Raw genomic sequence first — 23,553 nt, forward strand, 5'->3', positions numbered from 1 at the left:
AGTTGACCTTGAACAACATGGGTTTGAATTATATTCTTCTCTTATGATTTCTGAGTAACAATTTCTTTTCTGTAACTTTATGGAAGAATACAGTATAGAATACATATACAAAGTATGTATTAATTGGCTGTGTTGTCACTAAGGCTTCTGGTCAACAGTAGGCTCTTAGTAGGTAAGTTTTTGGGGAGTCAAAGTTACACACAGGTTAGTGACTGTGTGGGGTCAGTGCCCCCAACCCTGTGTTGTTCAAAGACCAACTCTGCATTCAACGCAGATTGCCAACATCTCCGGATCTCTTTCTTATATAGCTTGTGGAGTAAGAGAACAATTTATTTCCATCCAATTCCAAGTCCCTCTCATCCTTTTCCCTCTGGCTCTGTGTTTAGTCACAAAGTCTCAGGCACCCTGCCTCTTTAACCCCTCTCAGACCTGTCCACCTCGTCCCTCTTCTCTGCCAAGACCCTTGGGGGGTCACTCACCGTTTCCTGCTGGATTGGTTCACTGGCCTCCTAACTGGTCTCCTATCTCCCGAGTGCCCCTTCACACCACCCCGCTGTTTGGTCAGAGGGCTCCTTCTAAAGCAAACCCCATTCTGACACTCCAACTTCAGACCCAGCATTGACTTGGCCAGGCACTCAGGCTAAGTCCGAAGTTTACAATCAGGCTTTTACGATCTGCTTCCACGAATTCCCCTGGTCAACCTTACTATTCCACGCAAGAATATACAGAATTTGGAGTTCCACTTGGAATTTTAAGAAAGAAGGAACTAGGGTTGCCTTGGCACAGTCGGTTGAGCTTCTGATTCTTGGTTTCGGCTCAGGTCATGATCTCAGGGTCATGAGGTCACAACCCATGCTTAGCAGGGAGTCTGCTGGAGATTCTCTCTTCTCTGCCCCGCTCTGGCCCTCCTCCCACTCACTCACGTGATCTCTCTCAAATAAATAAATCTTTAAAAAAAAAAATAAGAAAGAAGGAGCTGGGTTTTGGATCACCCTGACCCCACAGATTTTAGATACGAAGGAACGAAAACTGAGGGGATGGAAGCTTGGCTGATGTCTCTCGGACAATCTCTGCTCTAAGGGAAGGACACCTCAGGGAAAAGCTCTGTCTCGTATTAGTGAGGCTACTTCTAGTCAAATAAAAATACCTGTAAAAAATACTGGTGCTGGGCGCCTGGGTGGCTCAGTGGTTTAAGCCGCTGCCTTGGGCTCGGGTCATGATCTCAGGGTCCTGGGATCGAGTCCCACATCGGGCTCTCTGCTCAGCAGGGAGCCTGCTTCCCTCTCACTCTCTGACTGCCTCTCTACCTACTTATGATCTCTCTCTGTCAAATAAATAAATAAAATCTAAAAAAAAAAAAATACTGGTGCTCAGAATAAAAGGACAATTTTAAAGAAATGCTTACAGGGTTTACTGTTTTTAAACAGTGTTTACAATAAAATGCATAGACTCCCCCTTCTGGAGAATCTGGTGAAAGGAATACTTTTTCCAGAAAGAGGCACAGTCTTTCACAGGTTTCAGGGCCCACAGGAGAGCCCGCGTGTGGGACCACGGTCAAAGGCATCTGGATAGTACGAGTGCAGGTCATCTCTGTTTTGACCAGCTGTCACTGTGCCCGGTGACCCTACACTGACGCGGTTCATTTACCAAGGGCCTCCCGGGAGGAAGCCCTTTGTGGGGGTACGTACCTCTTTAGGAGATAGAATAGAAATGTAGTCTTCGTAGATTATCCTTGCTTTCTCTTCAATGACCGTTTTATTAGCTTCCTTTTTCAGTTCCTCACATGCCATCCAGAAAAGCATATTTTCTTCACTGAACTCTGTTCGGAGGAATTCCCGAAAAGCATTCCTTCCCGCTGGAGTGAGCATTACCTTGTCGAAGGACTGAGCCCAGGCATTCACTTCCTCCAGGGTGGGACTTGGGCTTAGCGGAGATGGAAAGAAAGGGGCAAGAGGGAGCTATGTTATCAGTAGTTACTTTGAATTTCCCCACTAGAAACATACCCTTTTCCTCTCTGAGGATGAAAATGTGCCGCTCGGCCCTTTTAGGAAGGGAGAGAGCTGTGCTCACTTCCATAGGCCCTTGGCAAAAACACATGAGTATGATCCTTTCCAGCTGTCCAGCTGGAGTGCACGGCTGTTGCCCATTAAATGCTCGCAGACCGATCGTTAGAACTGCTAAGAATGTACTTATTTACATCTGGATGAGTCCTGACAAAGTTTTAAAATCGTAACAAGTAAAGAAAAATCCTAGAAGCATCTGACCAAGGCTTCTCAGTCGCCTGTGACAGAAGTACATCAGACCTTAGCATACTACCTTCCAGAACAGCCATAGAGCTGTGTCTTGTGGTTTTTAAAATTTGAGAAAGAATTTTACAGAGAAAGGGGAAAGAATATGTTACATAAGTGCGAGCTCTAAAGGGTGATAACAAACACACCCTGGAGTTCAGTATTCCCTGTGAGAACCAGCTCCTCACCACCAGCCGCCCTCCTGGGGTCCCCTGGCCGCACCCCGTTCTCCTGACTCCGCCACCCTGAGGGAACTGCTGGGTTGGACTTTGGACCCACACTGGTTTAGTTCATTTTTACTTATATTTTAATTATATTGAGGTCAGAAAACATCATCTGTCCAACAATGATCCCTATTAAATAATTTCTTCCCCTCCACCTTCCTTTTCATCGTGTTTATGTATCCCTTTAGGTATCCCTGAAGAATATATCCTTCAGTGTTTTTTTTTCTTCACTTCATAAAAATGGCTGACTCTTTGTTCTGCCGCTTGCTTTTGTCATCCCACACTAAGTTTCGAAGATTCGCCCGCATGGCTCTATGTGGCCAGAGTTCCTGAGTACTCAGGATTTATCTCCAACTTCCCAATCTTGTACTGTCCTCATCTGATTTCGGTATCCATGTTGAATTGATTTCCGAGACATTTGGGTAATTATACACAACCTGTATAACCTTGGAATGATTAATTCCAGAACTGCTTTGTGGAACCAATCTGTAAAAACCCATTGAATTTAGTGTTTATTTTGTAGGAGGGTGTTGTGAGCTGAGTACTATCCCCTAAGAAAAGATATGTTGACATTGTAACTCTAGTACCTCAGAATGTCACTGGATTTGGAAATAGAGTCTTTGTAGATTTAACTAAGTTAAGATGAGGTGATTAAGATGAGCCCCGATCCAGTGGACTGATATTCTTCTTTTTTTTTAAAGATTTTATTTATTTGACAGAGACACAGTGAGAGAGGGAGAAGCAGGCTTCCTACTGAGCAGGGAGCCCGATGCAGGGCTCAATCCTAGCACCCTGGGATCATGACCTGAGCTGAAGGCAGATGCTTAATGACTGAGCCACCCAGGCGCCTGGTGGACTGATACTCTTATACAAAGGGGAATCTGGGGGTGCCTGGGTGGCTCAGTTGGTTAAGTCTCTTCCTTGGGCTCAGGTCATGATTCCGGAGTTCTGGGATCCAGTCCAGGCTCTTTGCTCAGTAGGGAGCCTGGTTCTCCCTCTCCCTCTGCATACTGGTCCCCCTGCTTGTTCTCTCTCTCTCTCTAATAAGTCAATAAAATCTTAAGGGAAAAAAAAACAACAAAGGGGAATATGTATACAGAGACAGGCACACACTGGGGAAGGGTGGTCTTGTGATTGGCATGATGCATCTATAAGCCAAGGAATGCCAAGGACTCCTGAGCCATCAGAGGAGCTCTAAGAGTGAAGAGGTCTCCCCTAGAGCCATCAGAGAGCATGGCCCTGCTGACTCCTTGATTTTGGACTTCTGGCCTCAAGAAAAGTGTAGACTTCTGACCTCAGAAAAACAATATTAAAAACAGAGAAATAAGAAAAAATAATACAGAGGGATCCCATGTGTCATCTGTCCAGTGTCCCCAAGGTGACATCATGCAAAACTATAGTACAACTTCACAGTCCTCCTGGACACTTTTGATAGTTGGATTCTGCTCACTTATTTTTGTGATTCCATCTTTGATTGCTTTATATGCTTCAGAAACCATTATTTTATATATTTTTATAGATGATTCTAATATCTGAAGTCCTCTGGGCTCTAAATCCAAGCGTCCTTTCTACAGACTGTCATGGGTTGTAGGTTGTGTCCTTTCAGTTTTAGTTTAGATTCTGGTTGGTCTTACTCTTTAGAAAACTGAGAGTCAAATTGGGGATATTTTCTTTCTTCCAGCAAGGTCGTGTGTTGGCTTCTCCGGAGATCTAGGAGGTCTAACTGGCTCAGAACTACCTGGGCTCCTTCCATAAATCAGGGCTTAATCTGGGATCTCAGTTTCAACACCTTGTCCCCACCCTGCTCTGTACTTGTTCTCAGAGAAAACCCTTCATTCCTGTGCTTAGCAGTCACACCTCTCAGGTTTTTGCTTACTTTTTAAATTTGCTTTGGTTTTGCAGGTACTTTGTCATTTTCCTTACTTTCTAGGATTCCAGCGATGCAAAAGCTTTGGAATAATGCAAAATCTGTTGTTCCACATTGGAAAGCCCCTCCGGTGATATACTCTGCCACACTGCCAAAAATTCTGTATTTAGTTTGGAGAGGAGAAGATGTATACCCCCAAATTTAGTATGTGGCTACTTGTCCTAGTTGTGTGAAGGTCATAGAAAAAAAAAAACACACTCACAATATATAGAGGTTCACAGTGGAAATTCTATGTCCTTTTCTTGAAACCACATCTTTTTTTTTTTCTTTAAAAGATTTTATTTATTTATTTGGCAGACAGATCACAAGTAGGCAGAGAGGCAGGCAGAGAGAGAGAGGAGGAAGCAGGCTCCCTGCTGAGCAGAGAGCCCGATGCGGGGCTCGATCCCAGGACCCTGGGATCATGACCTGAGCCGAAGGCTGAGGCTTAACCCACTGAGCCACCCAGGCACCCCTTGAAACCACATCTTGAAGATGGATTATAATGGACCAGCAGTGAAGCATACATGAAAGGTTTAAGACCAGAGAAAATAGATTATAGAGAGAAGGGAGTGAGCAGACCCCCCAAAAAAGGGATATTGAAACAATAGGTTCAAGTTTAGTTTCCAAATTAGCTTAATTGTGTATAGTTGGATCCCATTTCTGTTCAACTATGTGTAAATGCATAGAAAATTCCTTTGAGGACATATTACAAAAAAAACCCCATGATGGCAGTTATATCTGGAGATTGGGACAAGGTCTAGAAAAAAAGGAAGATTGAGTTTTTATTGCAAAACTTTTGTAGTGTTTGTGTTTTATTTATTTTTTTAAAATATTTTATTTATTTGACAGAGAGAAATCACAACTAGGCAGAGAAGCAGGCAGAGAAGCAGGCAGAGAGAGAGGAGGAAGCAGGCTCCCCGCGGAGCAGAGAGCCTGATGCAGGGCTTGATCCCAGGACCCTGGGATCATGACCTGAGCCGAAGGCAGAGGCTTTAACCCACTGAGCCACCCAGGCGCCCCATGTGTTTTATTTTTATAGTGGGTAGACTTTTTATCATGCAAAAAAGCATTGTGTATGAAAACAAAGTATCCTTTTATATCTAGGGAAATTAGTTTTTTTTTTTTTTTTTAAGATTTTATTTATTTATTTGACAGAGAGAGAGATCACAAGTAGGCAGAGAGGCAGGCAGAGAGAGAGGAGGAAGCAGGCTCCCTGCGGAGCAGAGAGCCCGATGCGGGGCTCGATCCCAGGACCCTGAGATCATGACCGGAGCCGAAGGCAGCGGCTTAATCCACTGAGCCACTCAGGTGCCCCGGGAAATTAGTTTTGAAAGAAAATGTTTTAAAAGATGTTGAAAACATAATTTAAAAATAGTAGCTTAGAGTAAGCTACATAAAAATCTTGGATTTTTTTCAGAAAGTTAAATTGGTGTGGCTAAGTATCCTAAATTATGTTCCTTAAATATGAGGAGTCAAAAGATACTTTTTTATTCCTGTCAGTTTTAAGAAATACATATTAAAGGATGATTCTGAAAAACTTAAAGGCAATTGCTAGTACATTTTTTAAAAATAAGAGAGCAGAGGTGCCTGGCTGGCTCAGTCCGTACCGCATGTATCTCTTGATCTCAGGGTTGTGAGTTCGAGCCTTACATTTGGTGTGGAGCCTACTTAAAAACAAACACACAGGAACAAACAAATAGATAAGAATATTTAAGAGAAAGCAATATGCATTACTAAAGGACCTAAAAGCAAAGAAGGCACAGTTCAAATAGGCAAAACCAAAACCAAACAAAATTAAGGAAGTAATTAAGAGGTATTATAAGGAATCAAAGAATATGCTAGAAGATTAAATTTACCAGTTGTCATCAAAATAACTGACCCAATGTCATTGAATTCTAATTCCCCATTTAGAGACAGACTGCTATGGGACCAAAGTCTAACATAATGCTATTTTCAGCGATCATACAAATCATACAAAATATTACAAAAATTAAGAACAAATAGGCAAAGGTATATGAGGCAAATGCAATAAGAATAATATTAATATCTAAGTAGAATTGGAAATGAAAAGCACTATGTTGGATAAAGTCATTTCATATTTTGGAATTTGATTGAGAACAAATAATGGCCAACATCTATTGAATGCTTGCCAGGCTCACAATAGCCAACAGTAAACTGTGATCCTCATTTTACATACAAGGAAACTGAGGCAGAGTGTGTCTTCTCAGTAAAGTGCCTAAGGTCTCACTGTCAGGATGGTTAGAGTCAGGCGTTGACGAGGCATTCTGGTTCCAGACATAAAAGCCTCAAAGCTTTGGTACAGAATACAACACAGCAGAATATATAAAATAAAAGCCATTTTAAAAAACGTTAATTTTTTTAGTAATTGACACCCAACATGGGACTTGAACTCCCTAACCCTGAGATCAAGAGTTGCATGCTTTTCCAATTGAGCTAGCCAGGTGCCTCAAGATAAAAGCTATTTAAAATACTTTTTATTTATTTATTTGAGAGAGAGAGAGAGAAAGAGAGAGTGTGCCACAAGTGGGGGGAGGAGCAGAGGGAGAACCAGGCTCCCCACTGAGCAGGGAGCCTAATGTGGGGCTCAATCCCAGGACCCTGAGACCATGACCTGAGCTTAACCCACTGAGCCACCCAGATGTCCCTTGGTAAAAGTTATTTTTAAACAAACTCATAAATTGTGGAATATTTTTCAAAAGTTTTTACTTATTTTTTTTAGAAATGTCTATACCCAACATGGGGTTTGAACTCACAATGATCAAGAGTCTTAAGCTCCTCCAGAGTATGCCAGGTGCCCCAGACTGTGGATGATTTTAATATGCTTCCCAGACTTTGAAAAATCTGGGTAAGGATAAATAAGATAAAGAATGAAAAAGAAACAGTTAAGTAACCTCCTCTTAGTCTACTTGTTTTTTCCCCTCAAAAATAAGCAATTTAATACAAGATCTATTTGAACAATGCTTTTAGGATATTTTTCCAGTATATGTGATAATATAGGTATAATATGAAGAAAAGGTATTAGAATGGGTAAGTGAAAGTAAGCCAATTAATAATACAGGATAATGACCAAAAAAAAAAAAAATAATAATACAGGATAAAAAGAGATAATTTTAAAATCTGATATTATGGAATGTAATTTTATGTGTTTTCTTCCCAACTTTTTTTCAAAATACTAAAATGAATATAGTATTACATTAGCTAGAGTAAAACTTATTAGTTAAGAAAAAAAATGGACTTTTAAAACTTTCCTGAAAATCAAACATATATGTTTCACTACGGTCTTTTATTTTAAAAAGTCTATCATGGGGCGCCTGGGTGGCTCAGTGGGTTAAGCCTCTGCCTTCAGCTCAGGTCATGATCTCAGGGTCCTGGGATCGAGCCCCACATTGGGCTCTCTGCTCAGCGGGGAGCCTGCTTCCTCCTCTCTCTCTGCCTGCCTCTCTGCTTACTCGTGATCTCTCTCTGTCAAATAAATAAATAAATAAATCTTTAAAAAAAAAAGTCTATCATATGAAAATAGGATAATGTCACATTTTGTCAAGAAGCATCAATTTATATTTGTGATTAGCAGGGATGAACTTTATAATGGAACCAGTTTTTCTCCCTGTCACACAATGAACTCTGCAGAATGGAAATGGGATGCCACATTGTGATTTGATACTATTAAATTGCAGTTAGAGAAACTGTTACAATGCCGAAAAAATCAAAACAATAAGTCTGGCATTTTTGTCAGTTTAGTGAGCTAAACCATAATGAGATTTACCTTTCTTCACAGGTTGGAAGGTCTTCTCTTCTGAGTTCATAGGAGGGCCTCCTGGGTCTCTGTTCTTCTTGGTTTCTAACAGTAAGACTGCATGAAACAAGACATTTCCATGTCAGTTGAGATAATTCTGCATCGAGGAATATTTTAAAGGGAACTCCAGATCACCACGTAGAATTTCTTTCTTTTCTTGAAAAAAATTGACCCTGACTGGTTTTCTTAAGAAAACCAAAAGTAAGGATCCTGGGTGACTCAGTCGGTTAAGTATCTGCCTTCAACTCAGGTCATTATCTCGGGGTCCTGGGATGGAGCCCTGTTGTGCTGCCTGCTCAGTGGGGAGCCTGCTTCTCCCTCTCTCTCTGCCTCTGCCCCCCACTTGTGCTCACTCTCTCTCAAATAAATAAATATTTAAAAAAAAAGAAACCAGAAGTATGATGCTAAAATATTAACAGAGTAAATTATAATGTTATGGTCTACACTAGTTGAGGGAGAGTTTACATTTAGATTAATATTTTTTTTTTTAAGATTTTATTTATTTGACAGAGTGAGAGAACAAAAACAGGGGAAGCATCAGGCAGAAGGAGAAGCAGGCTGCTTGAGCAGGGAGCCTGATGCGGGGCTCAACGCCAGGACCCTGGGATCGTGAACTGAGCCAAAGGTAGATGCTTAACGACTGAGCCACACAGGCACCCTCATTAATAGTAATTTTCATAAAAACATGTCCATTAGAAAGTAATAAAAAAGTCAGGTTATCAGGGATGTTTTGGGTTTTCATCTCATTTCTGCACCTTGAAAAATAGTGTACGTTCTCTAGGCAAAATGTGTTTGTGTTTCCAATCCAAAATGGAGGTTTCAAATATTTATAGGTATACTTGGAAGACGTGTTAGAGGAAAACATACAAACAAAATTTATTGTATTTTTCAGGAGACTTTAAATTTCCTTGTATACATCTTATACATCTCTTTGTACACTTATTCCAAGTGTTTGTGTTGTTATTGCAAATGCAGTTTTCATCTCATCTCCTAACTGGTTCCTGTTTGTACTTATCAAGGCTATTACTTTATTGAGCATTATTTATACCTCAGGAAGTTACCTGTTTAAAGTGTACAGTTCAGCGGTTTGTAGCGTAATCACAGGGTTGTACAACCATCACTACAATCTAACTTCAGAACGTTTTCATCACTCTGAAAGGAAGGCCTGAAGAGCAGCTCCTCTCCATCACCCCCTATATCCCACGTCCTCCTGCCCCAGAAACACGCGAACTGACTCTGTCTCTCTAGACACGCTTCTTCTGAATGCTAGAGCGCGTGGTCTTCGGTGGCTGCCTTCTGTCACCTGGCATCATGGTCTTACGTATCATTCATGTTGTAGTGGGTGTATCAGTACTTCGTTACTTTTTGCAGCTTACTAACTTTCCCTTGTATGGATATGACAATTTGTTATCCATCCATCAGCTGATGAACATTTAGGTTATTTGCACTCTTGGGCTATTTACAAATAATTCTCCTGTGCACGGTCATGTACTAGATTTTTTTTCTGTGGATGTTTGTTTTTATTTCTCTTGGGTAGACACTTTGGAGTGGAAATGCTTTCCTATGGTAACTCTTATTTTTAACATTTTGAGGAGGTCGCACATTGTTTTCCAAAGCAGTCGTACCATGTTATATTCCTACCAGGAATGCTGGAGGGACTCAGTTTCTCCACGTCCTTGTCAACACTTGCGTCTGTCTTATTCTTACCATCTCGGGGGGTAGGCGGTGGTATCTCATTGTGCTTTTAACTTGCATTTTGCTAATGGCTAACAAGATGAAATAGTTTTTCATGTGTTTATTTGCTCTTTATATGTTTTCTTTGGAGACCTGTCCACTCAGATCTTTTGCCTACTTTTATATTTATTTATTATTACTTTTTTTAATGTTTCAACTTCACAATATGTTATTTATTTTTTATTTATTATTAGCATATAACATATTATTTGCCCCAGGGGTAGAGGTCTGTGAATCATCAGGTTTATACATTTCACAGCACTCACCGTAGCACATACCCTTCCCAGTGTCCATCCCCCAGCCACCCCATCCCTGCCATCCCCCTCTTTTCAGTAAATAATGGTTTCTTGAAACAAAAACAAACTTAAGAGGCATCTGTAGGGTGTTCTCATTGTAGGAGCATAAATACTGCTTGACTTCTTAGGCTTCTTTTGTAAGCAGAAAACATCAATACACAATGGGTATGAAAAATCAAAGAGAAAAAGAAAGGATGAATTTGAAACAAGATTTCTAAGAGAACTGGAAGCTACATTGTGAATTAAACAATGCAATCTTTATTTAAGCTTTGACATGTTTTCCCTGTCTTATTTTTTAAAAGTAGGAATATTTCTCAATGAGATACTCTGTTCCTAAAAAAGCAAAAAATATATTTTGTGTCAAGCTTTTAACCTGAGTGTATTGTTATTGTTACAGTAGAACAAGAAAACATTGCTGGAAGCCACAATAGTTGTTCACTATGTTTAAGAGCCATTCAGTAAAAAGAGCCCCATTGGTAGGTATATTTTGGTAAATTTTTGAGCTACAAAGAGGAAAAAATTCTCCAATCTTCTAGAAAGGAAAAAAAGTTTAGTTTTAAGAAATCAAGCACCTGCATGACTTCTTTGATAAAATGAAATGCCAGAAGGCCATGAAGCAGAATTTTGAGAAAGATAATACAAGGGTTTAGAAAACACATTGCCTTTTTCTTTCCTTAAAAATTGTCTCTATTATGTATTATCAACACAGATAAGTCTCAAAAGCATGCTGAGAAAAAGAAAATCAAGGAGAGTAAACACTGAAACAGTTAAAGTTTGCTGTGTACTTTTTTTTTTGGAAGATTTTATTTATTTGTTTATATATTTGAGAGAGAGGGGTGGGAAGGGGCAGAGGGAAAGGGGAGAAAGAATTCCAAGCAGACTCCCACACTGAGCGTGGAGTTCAATTCCACAACACTGAGATCATGACCTAAGCCAAAATCAACAGTTGGACGCCTGACTGAGCCACCCAGGCACCCCATAATTTTTTCCCCCTCCAGCACATGCATTTAAGTGCTATATGCTATTGTATTGTATAACTACACTGCAATATATTTACCCATTCTCTGTTCATGAATTTTAAGGACATTTTCAATTTTTCTCAATCAGATTAATGCTTCATTTTTTCTTCCTGAAGTACACCCTTTCTTTTAGGGAAGGTCTGAAGACAGTTAGCTCTCTTGGCCTTTGGATGTCTGAAAATATCTTGTTTTACCCCCGCCCTTGAATTATAGTTTGACTTAGTTTTCCATTACTTTTCTCCCGTTCTTTGAAGATATTGCTCTATTATATTCTTTTAATTGAAGTATAATGAACATAACAGTGTTATATTAGTTTCAGTGTACAATATAACAGTTCAACATTGTTTCCCATTGCTCTGTTGTCTGTTAAGTACACACACAATATGTGCTGAAGTGTTGGCTCGGACGATGATGTCTAAGCACAGCTCCATGATTTATTCAGCACAGTTGGTGCCAGTGGAAGGAGCCTGCTCTGGAAACAGCATGCCACCACCTGCTATGCTCACACCGTCAGTCCCGTACATTGTTCAGGCCACAATCTCAGCCTCTTGTGTCTCTCTGAGGTAGCAGAGAAGGGAGGGTGAGTGGATCAACAGGCGTCTTCCCAGCACTAGAATATCTCTGCCCATCTCTCACACAGACTTCTCTAATCATCTCACTGGAACTGATTAGTGGAGCGAAAGACTGGAAGAGGGGCCAAAATGACATCCTGTCAGCCCTGGTGGATATCCTCCTGGTCTAGGGTGGATCCTGGACACCCACGTGTGTAAGGTGTACCTACACAGGGTTCTCCTCTGGCTTCCTGCCAAGTCCTCTATGTTCCTACTCGGCGCTGAAGCCTTGCCTGGAGTGCCAGACCACTTGCCTCCTGCCAGCCCCATGTCCCTCATATTCCCACTTGCCGCCTGGGGTTTTGCTCTGAACAGGGCAACCACTCACCATCAGGACTCCATCAGTTGTCAGAGCGTTGTATTGCTGGGTCCCGTCCACCAGACTGGAACTTCCTGGACGTTAACAGTAGGTCAAATCAAGCAAGAGACCAAATTTCCTTGGACATTTCATGTCGGCCTCCGCCTGCCTCACCCCCATTCTAACAGTCCTGTCACTGTTCTGGATAGTGGCACTATCACCTTGTCGTCTTCTCTACTGTGGAGTGAGGTCTTGGTCCAACTTTGGTCAAGCCTACATAAATATACAATAACTTAATTGCCTAAAGTTAGGCACACATTTGGGGGGCGCTAAGCACTCTCCGTAGCCAAGATTTCAGAAATGCCACCTAATGTTCTTATGATGTAAACTCTATATGTTTCTCCAGACCTTTGACAGTGACTCAAAGGGTCAAGGATATCTTCCATTCAAGTTGTGTATCTCTCTTTTGAAACAAAGATTATGTATCTTCCTGTACTAGTAAGTTACCCTATCATTTTATATTCTTCAGTTAAGCATATATTTTGACATTTCTCTTTATGAAAACATGAAATTAATAAAAGCAAAGCTGAAGGTCAAATCCGGGCACCCTCCACTTTACTTCAACATTTAAGACCCACCTTAAATTCTTTGTCCTCTACAAAGCCTTTATTATCAAGTAGGCTGCCTCGAGTTCACTCCTTTCTAACCATCTAAGTTATTGTTTCTGCCCAAATATTAATATTCGATCGTCAATGGCCGTGGACTCTTCTTTAGTTGTTTAACACACAAACATGATGCCAGGGATTTGAATAGAAGTCCCGTGAGAGCTGGAAAACGAGCCCCTCGTGTGTGTGTGTGTGTGTGTGTGTGTATTTGCTGTTGTACTTCACAGATTCCAAATCAGTGTTAGGCATATAGTAGTCATTTAAAAAACATGCATGGAGCATCTGGGTGGCTCAGTCAGTTAAGCATCCAACTCTTGGTTTCGGCTCATGTCATGAACTCAGGGTTGGGAGTCCGAGTCCCATGCTAGGCTCCACACTCAGCATGGAGTCTGCCTGAGATTCCCTCTCTTCCTCCCTTTGCCCCTCCTATTCATGCTCTCTCTAATAAATAAATTAATATTTTAAAAAATAAAATGAAAAACACATACTGAGTTAATCGTAAGTTGGCACTACTCCAGGGTGCCCTCTGCCAGTCAGGAGGGTATGACTGAAAAAGCCCCAACCTTACCAGGAACAGCTGCAGCAGCAGCACCAGCAAAAGCAGCAGGCGTTGGACCCGTGGTCCCCTGCTCCGGGCTGGTCTGGCATGGAGCCGGTGGTCTCCTGGGGTGCAGGTGTCTGCCGTTTCCGCATCTCCGTCCGCTCAGATCTCATGGGCTGCAATAGGGAGAGCAAAAGGGGAGCCCGTTACCACCACACAAAGCCAGAGAGTCAGTTGTCTGAATCGCAGAGAAGACGCAATTATGACTCTCTCCAAGTCATTTCTGAGAATTCTGGCAAATTTTAGTGCTTCTCATTCATTTCTATAGCCAACATCTCATGCCTGGCATCTGCCAAGCACTGTGAATAAAGGGACGAATGCAGGGGTCCCTATTCTAAGGCGGTTCCAGGTCAGGAGAGGACTCGAACACTGACATCACCTACATGAGGCCGTCATGGTGACGGCTATGATGAGGGCATTTTGCAGCCCTGATGTCCCTTCTGGGCTCAACTGCCAGGGAGCAGTCCCAGGTGACAGCTGAGTTAAGGATGCCCACAAGGCATGACTGTGTGAGCACTGTGGACCAGAGCATGCATATGGGAAGAAGCCAGGCCAAGATGGCAGGCATGTTAATGAGGCTGTCACAAGAAACATCCCAAGAGGGAGGATGGAAGTCCTGGGAGGCCACCGGCTTCTGAGACACTACTGACAGGTCCAAGTCTTAACAAGCTGTGAAACTTTGAAGAAGATACCCCACTGCAATATGTGCAAAGCATCTAGACCCTACCTGCTACTTAGTTTTGCTCAGTGAGTTCCAGGAAGCAAGGCAGGGCTAGGGACTGAAGCCTGCTCTGACTGGTCCTGCCTTCTGCAGGGGCACCCCCCCTGGCCTACCTCAGTGGACAGTAAGCTATTGCAAACAAGGTCAATGTCCTTCAACCTGTCCTTTTTCTGAGGACCACAAGAGAGAAGCATAAAAGCAATGTAAGAATGGGAAATTGCCAAGTGAACTTTTCCATTTGATGCTGTCATTCAAATGTTGGTGAAGTAAAAGCAAAAAATACCAAAACTACATTAAAGAACCTTAGATGGGATTTTGGGATTAAATTCTGGATATGTTCTTCTGTTCCCACACTAGATTTATCTCTTCCTACTATTACCGATTCTTATAGTCTATTGGACTTTTTTTTTTTTTTAAGATTTTATTTATTTGTCAGAGAGAGAGAGAATGAGTGCGGGAAGTGGGAGGCAGAGGGAGAAGCAGACTCCCTGCTGAGCCAGGAGCTGAGGCAGGGCTTGATCCCAGGACCCTGGGAATGGACTGAGCCTCCCAGGTGTCCCTGGACTTTGCTTTAATGATCACAGTTTTCGTATATGTGTTTATATTGGGTAGGCAAAGTTCTCTAAACAAATTAAAAAAAAATTGGTATTGGCTGTTCATGTCTGTTTTCTCGTCCATGTGAATTTTGCAATCAGCTTTTCAAGGTCCAGAAATACCACGTTGGGATTTTGAGTAGGATCACATTGAATTTATAGGTCTATTTATGAGAAATGACACCAGTTTGAGTACCTGCCAAATCAGGGCGACTCTTCTGGAGTAGCTCTTTTAATTATTCCAGGATGTAGTTCCAGGACTGCAAGAGAGACGCAGCCAAGTGTTTACAGTCCTTTCATCCACAGCTGGAACAACGCTCACAACTCCCAACCACAGTGCCCAGCCCGATCAGTCCAGGAGGCCTGCACTGGGGTGGCTCACTTGTTCAAAGGATGGAGACAGAGACATCTGTCCAGCTCACAGCCACGTTTTGTGGGCCCCAGGGGGAGACAAGCCTCTTTTAATGCCCCTGGGGTAGAAACCTGGGGCTCCTCCAGGCATCTGTGGCATTGCAGCAGAGAGAGACTGACAATGGTTTCCCTTTATTCAGGACACTGAGGGACAAGGACAAGCCAGCACAGGCTCTAAACAGAGGTGCTGGGAGCAGGAGATACCCCAGCTGATTATTTTCTAAGAGATACTGATGCAACTTGCCTCATTAAAAAGAAAAAAAAAATCCCAACAGCTTCCCAGAAGGAAGGATTGTAACGTGGCAACGTCAATGGGTTTCAAGGGACTACTCTTCCAACCTCTTTGCAACACTGGGTTTTCCCGATCAGTACATGAACTATGTGTTCATATGCCTCTCTGTAGATTCTAAAGACTTTCCTCAAACAGGTCTTGCATATTTTTGATAGATTTATTTTTAAGTATTTTATAGATTTGTCTTTGTTGCTGTTGTAAATACTTCCCCGCTTCAAGTTTTTTTTTTTTAAAGATTTATTTATTTGACAGATAGAGATTACAAGTAGGCAGAGAGAGAGAGAGAGAGACCAAAGCAGGCTCCCAGCTAAGCAGAGAGCCCGATGCGGGGCTCGATCCCAGGACCCTGGGATCATGACCTGAGCTGAAGGCAGAGGCTTTAACCCGCTGAGCCATTCAGGCGCCCCTGGCTTCAAGTTTTTAAGTAGTTATTTCAGTGTATAGGAAGGCTAAGGGTACTATATCTGGCCTCCCTGTTAAATTCTCTAATTAATTCTAGTAATCCTTCTACTGATCCTCTTGGTTTCTAGGTGGATGATCATAGAGTCTATAAATAGTCACACCTGTCTGTTTACTTCCTGTACCTTTCCAAGTCCAAGATCCTTCCTCCCCTTGGTCTAATTTCACTGGCCACATAAATATGGAAAAGTAGCAGTACTTTTAGGTACCTTTCACTTCTTCATGACTTGAACAAGAAGACTTGTTGGCAGTTTGCCCATATGTGGAATATGTGCTGGAGGTTTCTGGGAGAAGAGAATTTTACAGAGCTAAGCATATTTTTTCTGTTAGTTACACAGCACAGAATAAGTTGTGCCTCCTTATCTTATTATTTATTTATTTTGCGGAGAGAGAGTGTGAGTGGGGGGAGGGGCAGAAGGCGCAGGAAAGAGAACCTCAAGCTGACTTGAGTTCAGTGTGGAGTCTGATGCAGGGCTCGATCCCAGGGCACTGGCACTGGGATCATGACCTGAACCAAAACCAAGAGTCAGCTGCCCAACTGACTGAGCCACCCAGGAGCCATTCCCCCCTCCGCTTATCTTTTTAGTTAACATATTTTATTTGCTTGTATATACCTCATGTCTGTAAATCCTGGGAAGATTTAATGATTTAGTGGGCAGACTCTGAGAGAATGTCATGGGCTTGCTCATGACTAAAGACAGCCTTCAGAAATCAAAGGCAAATGACATGAAAGTCTGTTCTTACACATTTTTGAAAACAGCTCTATTGAGATGGAACAAACATACAGTCTGCACATACTGCTTAAAGGGTATAATTTGGTATGCTTTGGCATGTACATACCTGTGAAGCTACTACTACAATCATAACCACATCATGCACTGCAAGCTTCCTCACACCCCTTGGGAATCCATCATGCCCCTCTCTCCTGCTCCTGCCTGCTCTCAACCATCACTGATCTACTTTCTCCCACCATATGTTAATTTGCATTTGTTAAGAATTTTATACAAATGGGATCTTTTTTGTTTGGCTTCCTTCACTCAGCATGATTATTTCATGAGGGTTATGTGTATCAATCCTTCATCCCTTTTTAAAATTTCTGAGCAGCATTCCATTGTCTACATGGATTTGCTCATCCTTGCACCTGTTGCTGGCCTTACACCTTACTAATGGTTCCTGAAAGAATTATATATATATAAAAGGCATTGTCTTTTTTTTATTTTTAAGATTTTATTTATTTATTTGACAGACAGAGATCACAAGTAGGCAGAGAGGCAGGCGGAGAGAGGGGGGAGGCAGGTTCCCTGCTGAGCAGAGAGCCTGATGCAGGTCTGGATCCCAAGACCCCAGGATCATGACCTGAGCCAAAGGCAGCAGCTTAACCCACTGAGCCACCCAGGTGCCCATTGTCTTTTTTTTTTTTTTTTTAAGATTTTATTTATTTATTTGACAGATAGAGATCACAAGTAGGGAGAGAGGCAGGCAGAGAGAGAGAGAGGAGGAAGCAGGCTCCCTGCCAAGCAGAGAGCCCGATGCGGGGCTCGATCCCAGGACCCTGGGATCATGACCTGAGCAGAAGGCAGAGGCTTTAACCCACTGAGCCACCCAGGCGCCCCCCATTGTCTTCTTCTGAACACAGAAGTCTTTTATCAGGTGAGAGGTGCATGTGGCTGTGATTGTATTAAAATTTAAAGCACTGTGTACAGTTGTGATGTTTCTAGTTTGCTCTTCCACATTGAATAATGCTTGATGATTATGTTCTTTTGGTATTTCTTGGACTAGACATGGTTGTTAAACTTTTTTTTTCACTTAAAATTCCTCCTTTCTTTTCTCAGTGTTTCGTGTTTCAATTCATCTTTATAGAGTTTCAACTTAGCTTCATAATATATTTAATTTTTCTTCTGTTCAACATTAGAATTTCTTGTATGGTTTCTTGGAAATCTTACATGTGGTTCAGTAACATTGACATCTTGAATTATTTAAAACTTTGGGTAAACAATAAATATATGCTATTCCTATAAAATCTACAAGCAACCTATCTCCTCTCATTTCCAAGCTTTTTAAATGAATAGAAATGGTTTTCACTCAATTACTAGGTGCTGGAGTGTTCAGTGGACAGAGTAGTTAGTCTTGACGATTTATGCCCTACTGAGCCATGGTGGAATAGGAGAGCATGAGAAAAGGCAAAAAATGTAAATAAAAGCTGAATATTAAATATTAGCAAAATGTTGATAATTGTTGAAGTTGTGTCATAACACATGGACTTTGTTATACCTTCCTTTCTACTAATTTTTTTTCTTTTTTTTTTTTTTTTTGATAGCAAGGGCGCAAGCTGAGGGGAGGGAGAAAGAATCTTAAGCTCCATGCTGGGCATGGAGCCCTGAAATCATGACCTGAGCTAAAATCAAGAGTTGGATGTTTAACCAACTGAGCTCCCAGGTGTCCCCTTCCACTGTACACTTAAAAATGTTTGAAAATCTTCTTTAAAGTTTTTAAAATGTTGAATTCTATCAGTTAAAAAATCTATTGAGGGGGCACCTGGGTGGCTCAGTGGGTTAAAGCCTCTGCCTTCGGCCCAGGTCATGGTCCTGGGGTCCTGGGATCGAGCCCCGCATCGGGCTCTCTGCTCAGCAGGGAGCCTGCTTCCCCTCCTCTCTCTCTCTGGCTGCCTCTCTGCCTACCTGTGATCTCTGTCTGTCAAATAAATAAATAAAATCTTAAAAAAAATCTATTGAGAATATGAATCTATTAAGAATATGAATCTTCTTTGAATAGTGAATGAAGTAAATTAATGAATTTCTTAATTTTGAATCACCTTTACCTTACTAAGTAAACTCTTCCTTGGTTTAAAAGATGGTTATTCTTGGGGTGCCTGGGTGGCTCAGTGATTTAAGCCTCTGCCTTCGGCTCAGGTCATGATCCCGGGGTCCTGGGATCCAGCCCCGCGTTAGGCTCTGCTCAGTGGGGAGCCTGCTTCTCCCTCTCTTTCTGCCTCCCTCTCTGCCAACTTGTGATCTCTGTCTGTCAAATAAATAAATAAAATCTTTTAAAAAAAGATGGTTATTCTTTTATTATACTGCTGAGATAAATTTGATAAAATTTATAAGGAATTTTCAAAAAAATCAATCTTTTTTTAAGATTAAAGATTTAATTAACTAATATGTTTGCAAGAGAGAGGAAGAGAGAGTTGTGGGGGAGTCAGAGAGGGAGAAGGAGGGAGAGAATCTGAAGCAGACTCCATGGAGCCGATGTGGGGCTTGATCACATGACCTGGTGCACGACTTGGGCAGAAACCAAGAGTTAGATGCCCAGCTGATTCAGACACCCAAGCACCCCTATCTATCTTTATTAGGAAATTATTTTTGTCAGTACTGGAGATTTATAGAATGTGCCTGTAAAATTACTGAAATCTCTCAAGAGTGGCTTGTTGAATATGTTTTCAGTTCCTTTTTCGTTTCTGTTCTTTTCTTCCTTTCCTTGAGTCAGTATGGTGTTTTTTCATCTCCTATAAAAAAAAATCCATTTCATCTAGTTTGCAAATTTACTGAAAATCATTATTAATAGTCATCTTATCACTGTCGGAGTGTAATGCTTTTAATTACTGCCTGCTTGTTTAAAAGACATATGCGTAATTGCTTATGGGAGAGTTGTATATTTAATATTACAAAATACTTGTAGAGACTTAATTTTTCAAGGTGATAGCTGACTAATGTGAGGCCTAAAACATGTATTATAAAGATTTTATTTATCTATTTGTCAGAGAGAGACAGAGAGTACACAAGCAGGGGGAGATGCAGAGGGAGGGGGAAATGCACACAGTGCTGAGCAAGGAGCCCGAGGTGGGATGCGATCCCAGAAACATGACCTGAGCTGAAGGCAGATGGTTAACCCACTGAGCCACCCAGATGTCCCTAAAAACATATATGGAATGAATGCCACCCGTTTTAAAGATTTTTAAAATATACCATTGGTATGTATCAGCTCAGCTAGTCCTTTCAGACACTGGTGTCTGATTAGCCAAACTAGCTTCGCGTATCTTTTTTCCTTTGCCATCACCGTATCTGTGGGAGAACTCTGCACACATTTAAATTCCATTAATTCTCTCTAAATAACATGGAATCGGTGCTTCTTTATCTCAGCTATTGTTTTCCTCTTGAGGTGAGTATCTGGCATGGACTGCTGGGTATCACTTCAATGTCTGTTGGGATGTCACATGCATAATGAGCCAGTAACTGGCTGCCTTTGCTTGAGAAGTTATAGGAAAGCAAACCAATGTCAGTGACCTCAGATGCTTTATTCTATAATTTATGGCATTTAAAGAGCAGCCTGAGGAAATGTGAATAATAGAGGTTGGCAATTTATTAACTATTCAGATCTTAACCAAAAGATAATCCTACTCAAACATGGCTTTTCCCAATTCCTAGGAACCTGGCCTTTAAGAGAATTCTTTCAAAGTTCAAGTAAAAGCCAGGGCAAACTCTTAATCTTGATCATACTCTTTTAGTAATTTGGAATCAAAAGTAATATCTTGTTAGAAAAAAATTTAACCTAACCATAATTAGCTCAGAAAAAATATTTATTTTCTGGTAAACTTAAACTTGGTGCTTGGATGATCATTAATAGCTATTTATTTTCATTATAGTTTCCAACCTCTGAAAACAGCCATTTTTGAATTACGCATTAGGAATATGATGACACATCAAGTCTTGTATGAAAAAAATCTTCTCTCTTAAGGCCTAAGACCTGAGCTCCTGTTAGAATCATAGACAAGAGTATAGACTTATGGACAAAATGCCAATGAAGGAGAACCAAGAATCTTAGAGGGCATAAATTCAAGACCATTCTGAGCAATTCTTAGAAAATGATCCTACCCTCAGGTGACAGTTCAGGACCCCGAAACTTAAACCAATATATAAGGAAACTAGAGAGGCCAACTTCCCACAGAAGCAACCCAAATCCCAAATCCATCTATACAGCCTCTGACTTCCTTTTTCTTTAACACACCTTGCCTCTTGAAGTATCTTCCCTTTGGGCAGTACTCCATAGTGGATCGCCAGCGTATGAAAATTAATAAAGGGAAACCTCACTAAAAAGGAGTCAGGAGACCAGAAGGGGGAGCTCTCACCCCTTACCAATTGATGTCAATTACAGGAAGAACTGCCAATTACAGACCCCAACAGAAGAATCCTCAACAGGAAAGAATGTCAATTACAGGCCACAACAGGAAAAGAGACACACTGTATCTCCTCCAAGAAATCAACTACCCCAGCAACTCAGCCAGTGAGAAACCCTCATTATCCTTAACTCTTGCTTTTCTCAAGTGGACATTTTTTCCAAACAACCCCTTCCCAGCTTCCTTTTTATTAATAACATTACTCTCCTTTGTTGTGCTAGCCCATGATTTTTTGCTGTGACTTGCCTGTCCCCAATTACAATTCTCTGCTATTCTTGAATAAATCTGTTCTTGCTGGTAAAATAACTTTTATTTTTATCACTGTAAATTTCAAGTATTTCTGTTTTCATTTCCATTGCTCTTTATCTTTCTCAAAAAGCTTTTGTTAGTTTTCTCCTCACTTCTGGCACTAAATTCTTGGTTCCTTTATTTTCCATCATTGCTGTTTTCTAATTAATGCATTTTGGGCTACACATTTTTATCCAATTACTGCTTTGATCTTAACTATGTGTTTTGATATGTGGCATTACTGTTTAATCCAAAGAACTCAGATCAAATTTAAGCTCAGATTTCTTTTTATCCAAGGGTTTTCAGAAGTTTATTTTCAGCTTCTTGACTAAGCTGTCATTAGGATATATATATATATATATATATATATATATATATACACACATAAATTTTTGGGGGGGGCACTGATTAGAAAATGTGGCCTCTATGACTTTTCCACTTTTGAATATATTGGGATTTGGGTAAGGATATAGCTTTGCTTACCTTTAGTTTTATGTTTTCCAGAATGGCATATAGATGAAATCATACAATGTGTAGCCAATTCTAGAATTTTCCAATCATTTTCTGGGATCATAATGTCATTGGGATCAAGAACCCGTTAGCCTGGTCACTTGCTTCACAGTGGAATCATTACATCCCAGACCAAATGGGGTCTCTCTGATTCTTTCCATATTTTGGAAAGACTCTAAATTGTAATACAGATAAGCAGGCTGTCAGCACGTTGAAAACATCACGTGTTTCACAAGAAAGGTGATTTATGAGTGTGAGGAATTGTTATGCAATGCCCTCATCTTAGATAAAGAAGAGTGGGAATGGGGTGGGCACAGAGCACAGGACGCCTTGCCTCCTCGCCACCCGTGAGCTCAGTCCTCCCCCTTCCCCCACCTCGCACCTTATTTACCCGTTACAGAAGTAACGGATTTGAGTTTTGCCCTTCCTGTTTTCACATTGAAGGAATTACAAATGAAGTCCAAATAGGGTGGGAGGTGCAGGTGGAGAACTCTTTGGTATATGACAGTTTTAGTAATTCCAAATACACCAGCTCTACTAGGTTGACTACAAATGAGCGTGAGACCCTGAGCGTGACGCTTCCTCATACGCTACATGGTGCATGCGACTTATATTTTTTCCCGTCATGCCTTCTATCGGTCTCCCCCGAAAATTTTTTTGAGCCTGTTCAAATGACCAGGTCTGTACCAGGAACAAAGCTGCCTTCCTCGGGAGCCACTTCTGTTCATCTAGCCACACTGCTTGCTGAGCTGCCACTGCCAGGGGCCCGAGCTGCATCAAAAGAATGGCGGTGATAACTGTGCTGCCGCCTCAAGAGACACTCTCCTTTCCTTGTTCTGCAGTAACACTGCTGAGTAGTTAGCAGAATTTGCTCCTCATCTGACCCTGATTTTGGTCTTCCTGCCTTTTAAGTTTCCCCACCCTGGAACAGCTTTTTCTAACATTATTTTGCCCTGGATGCATGATGAGTTTTCACAGATGCCCCCTTTAGGTCTGTATTCTGCACCCCGACCCTGCCACAGGGCAAGCACACCCAGGGTGTGCTCAACGGCCACGTGGCAGGCAGCCGCGTGTGAGCCTCCTACAGGAGATGCAGCGTTTGTTCTTGGAGTCAGATGCTCACCTGTGAGGACGGGCAGGGTCAGTGGAGGAATCTAGGATACGGGTTTCTCTCAGAGGGCGCCTGACTTCTGAGGAACTGGAAGAATTCAAGTGAACAGGCTGGGGAAAGGGACTGTTCAAAGTCCTTACACAGGTTGGAGGGAGGTGCATATCAGGTGTGATCAGGCTTTCAGGATCTCAAGGGAGTTGCTTCGAGAGTGCTTGGCTTTGAGGGTGGTTAACCCACAGGAAGTCTCTCTCATTCAAGAATCTACACCATGAGGTTTGAAAAACAGGCCAGCTGAAATCAGCCAGGCCCATTCATTCACTCCTGAGCTTCCTGGGTTTAGCTACTTCATCTGAAAACACCAACAGGTAAAGGCAGCTTGCTTTGAGTCACAGAGTCCAAGCCTTGACACCAGATCACCTGAGGCTTATTAAGTCACAGCCACGCCCACTGTCTGCCTAAGACTTCCACCTGTTATTCTTAGCTGCCAGGAAATAAGCCGAACCCAGGTCAACAGTGATGTTTCCATTTTGTTTAGCTGG

At 41.6% G+C, this 23,553-nt stretch overlaps 1 protein-coding gene across 1 annotated transcript in view; it reads right to left on the reverse strand.

Annotated features, from left to right (window-relative positions):
* Positions 1-23,553, reverse strand: part of RGS20 (regulator of G protein signaling 20) — a 73,782-nt gene that overhangs the window by 1,826 nt on the left and 48,403 nt on the right. The window contains 3 exon segments of the mRNA XM_046017955.1: positions 1,689-1,923; positions 8,206-8,292; positions 13,427-13,575. Of these exon segments, the coding sequence (XP_045873911.1) occupies positions 1,689-1,923; positions 8,206-8,292; positions 13,427-13,575 (471 nt within the window).

This window comes from Meles meles, chromosome 1 (genome assembly GCF_922984935.1).
Source record: "Meles meles chromosome 1, mMelMel3.1 paternal haplotype, whole genome shotgun sequence".
Classification (NCBI taxonomy): domain Eukaryota; kingdom Metazoa; phylum Chordata; class Mammalia; order Carnivora; family Mustelidae; genus Meles; species Meles meles.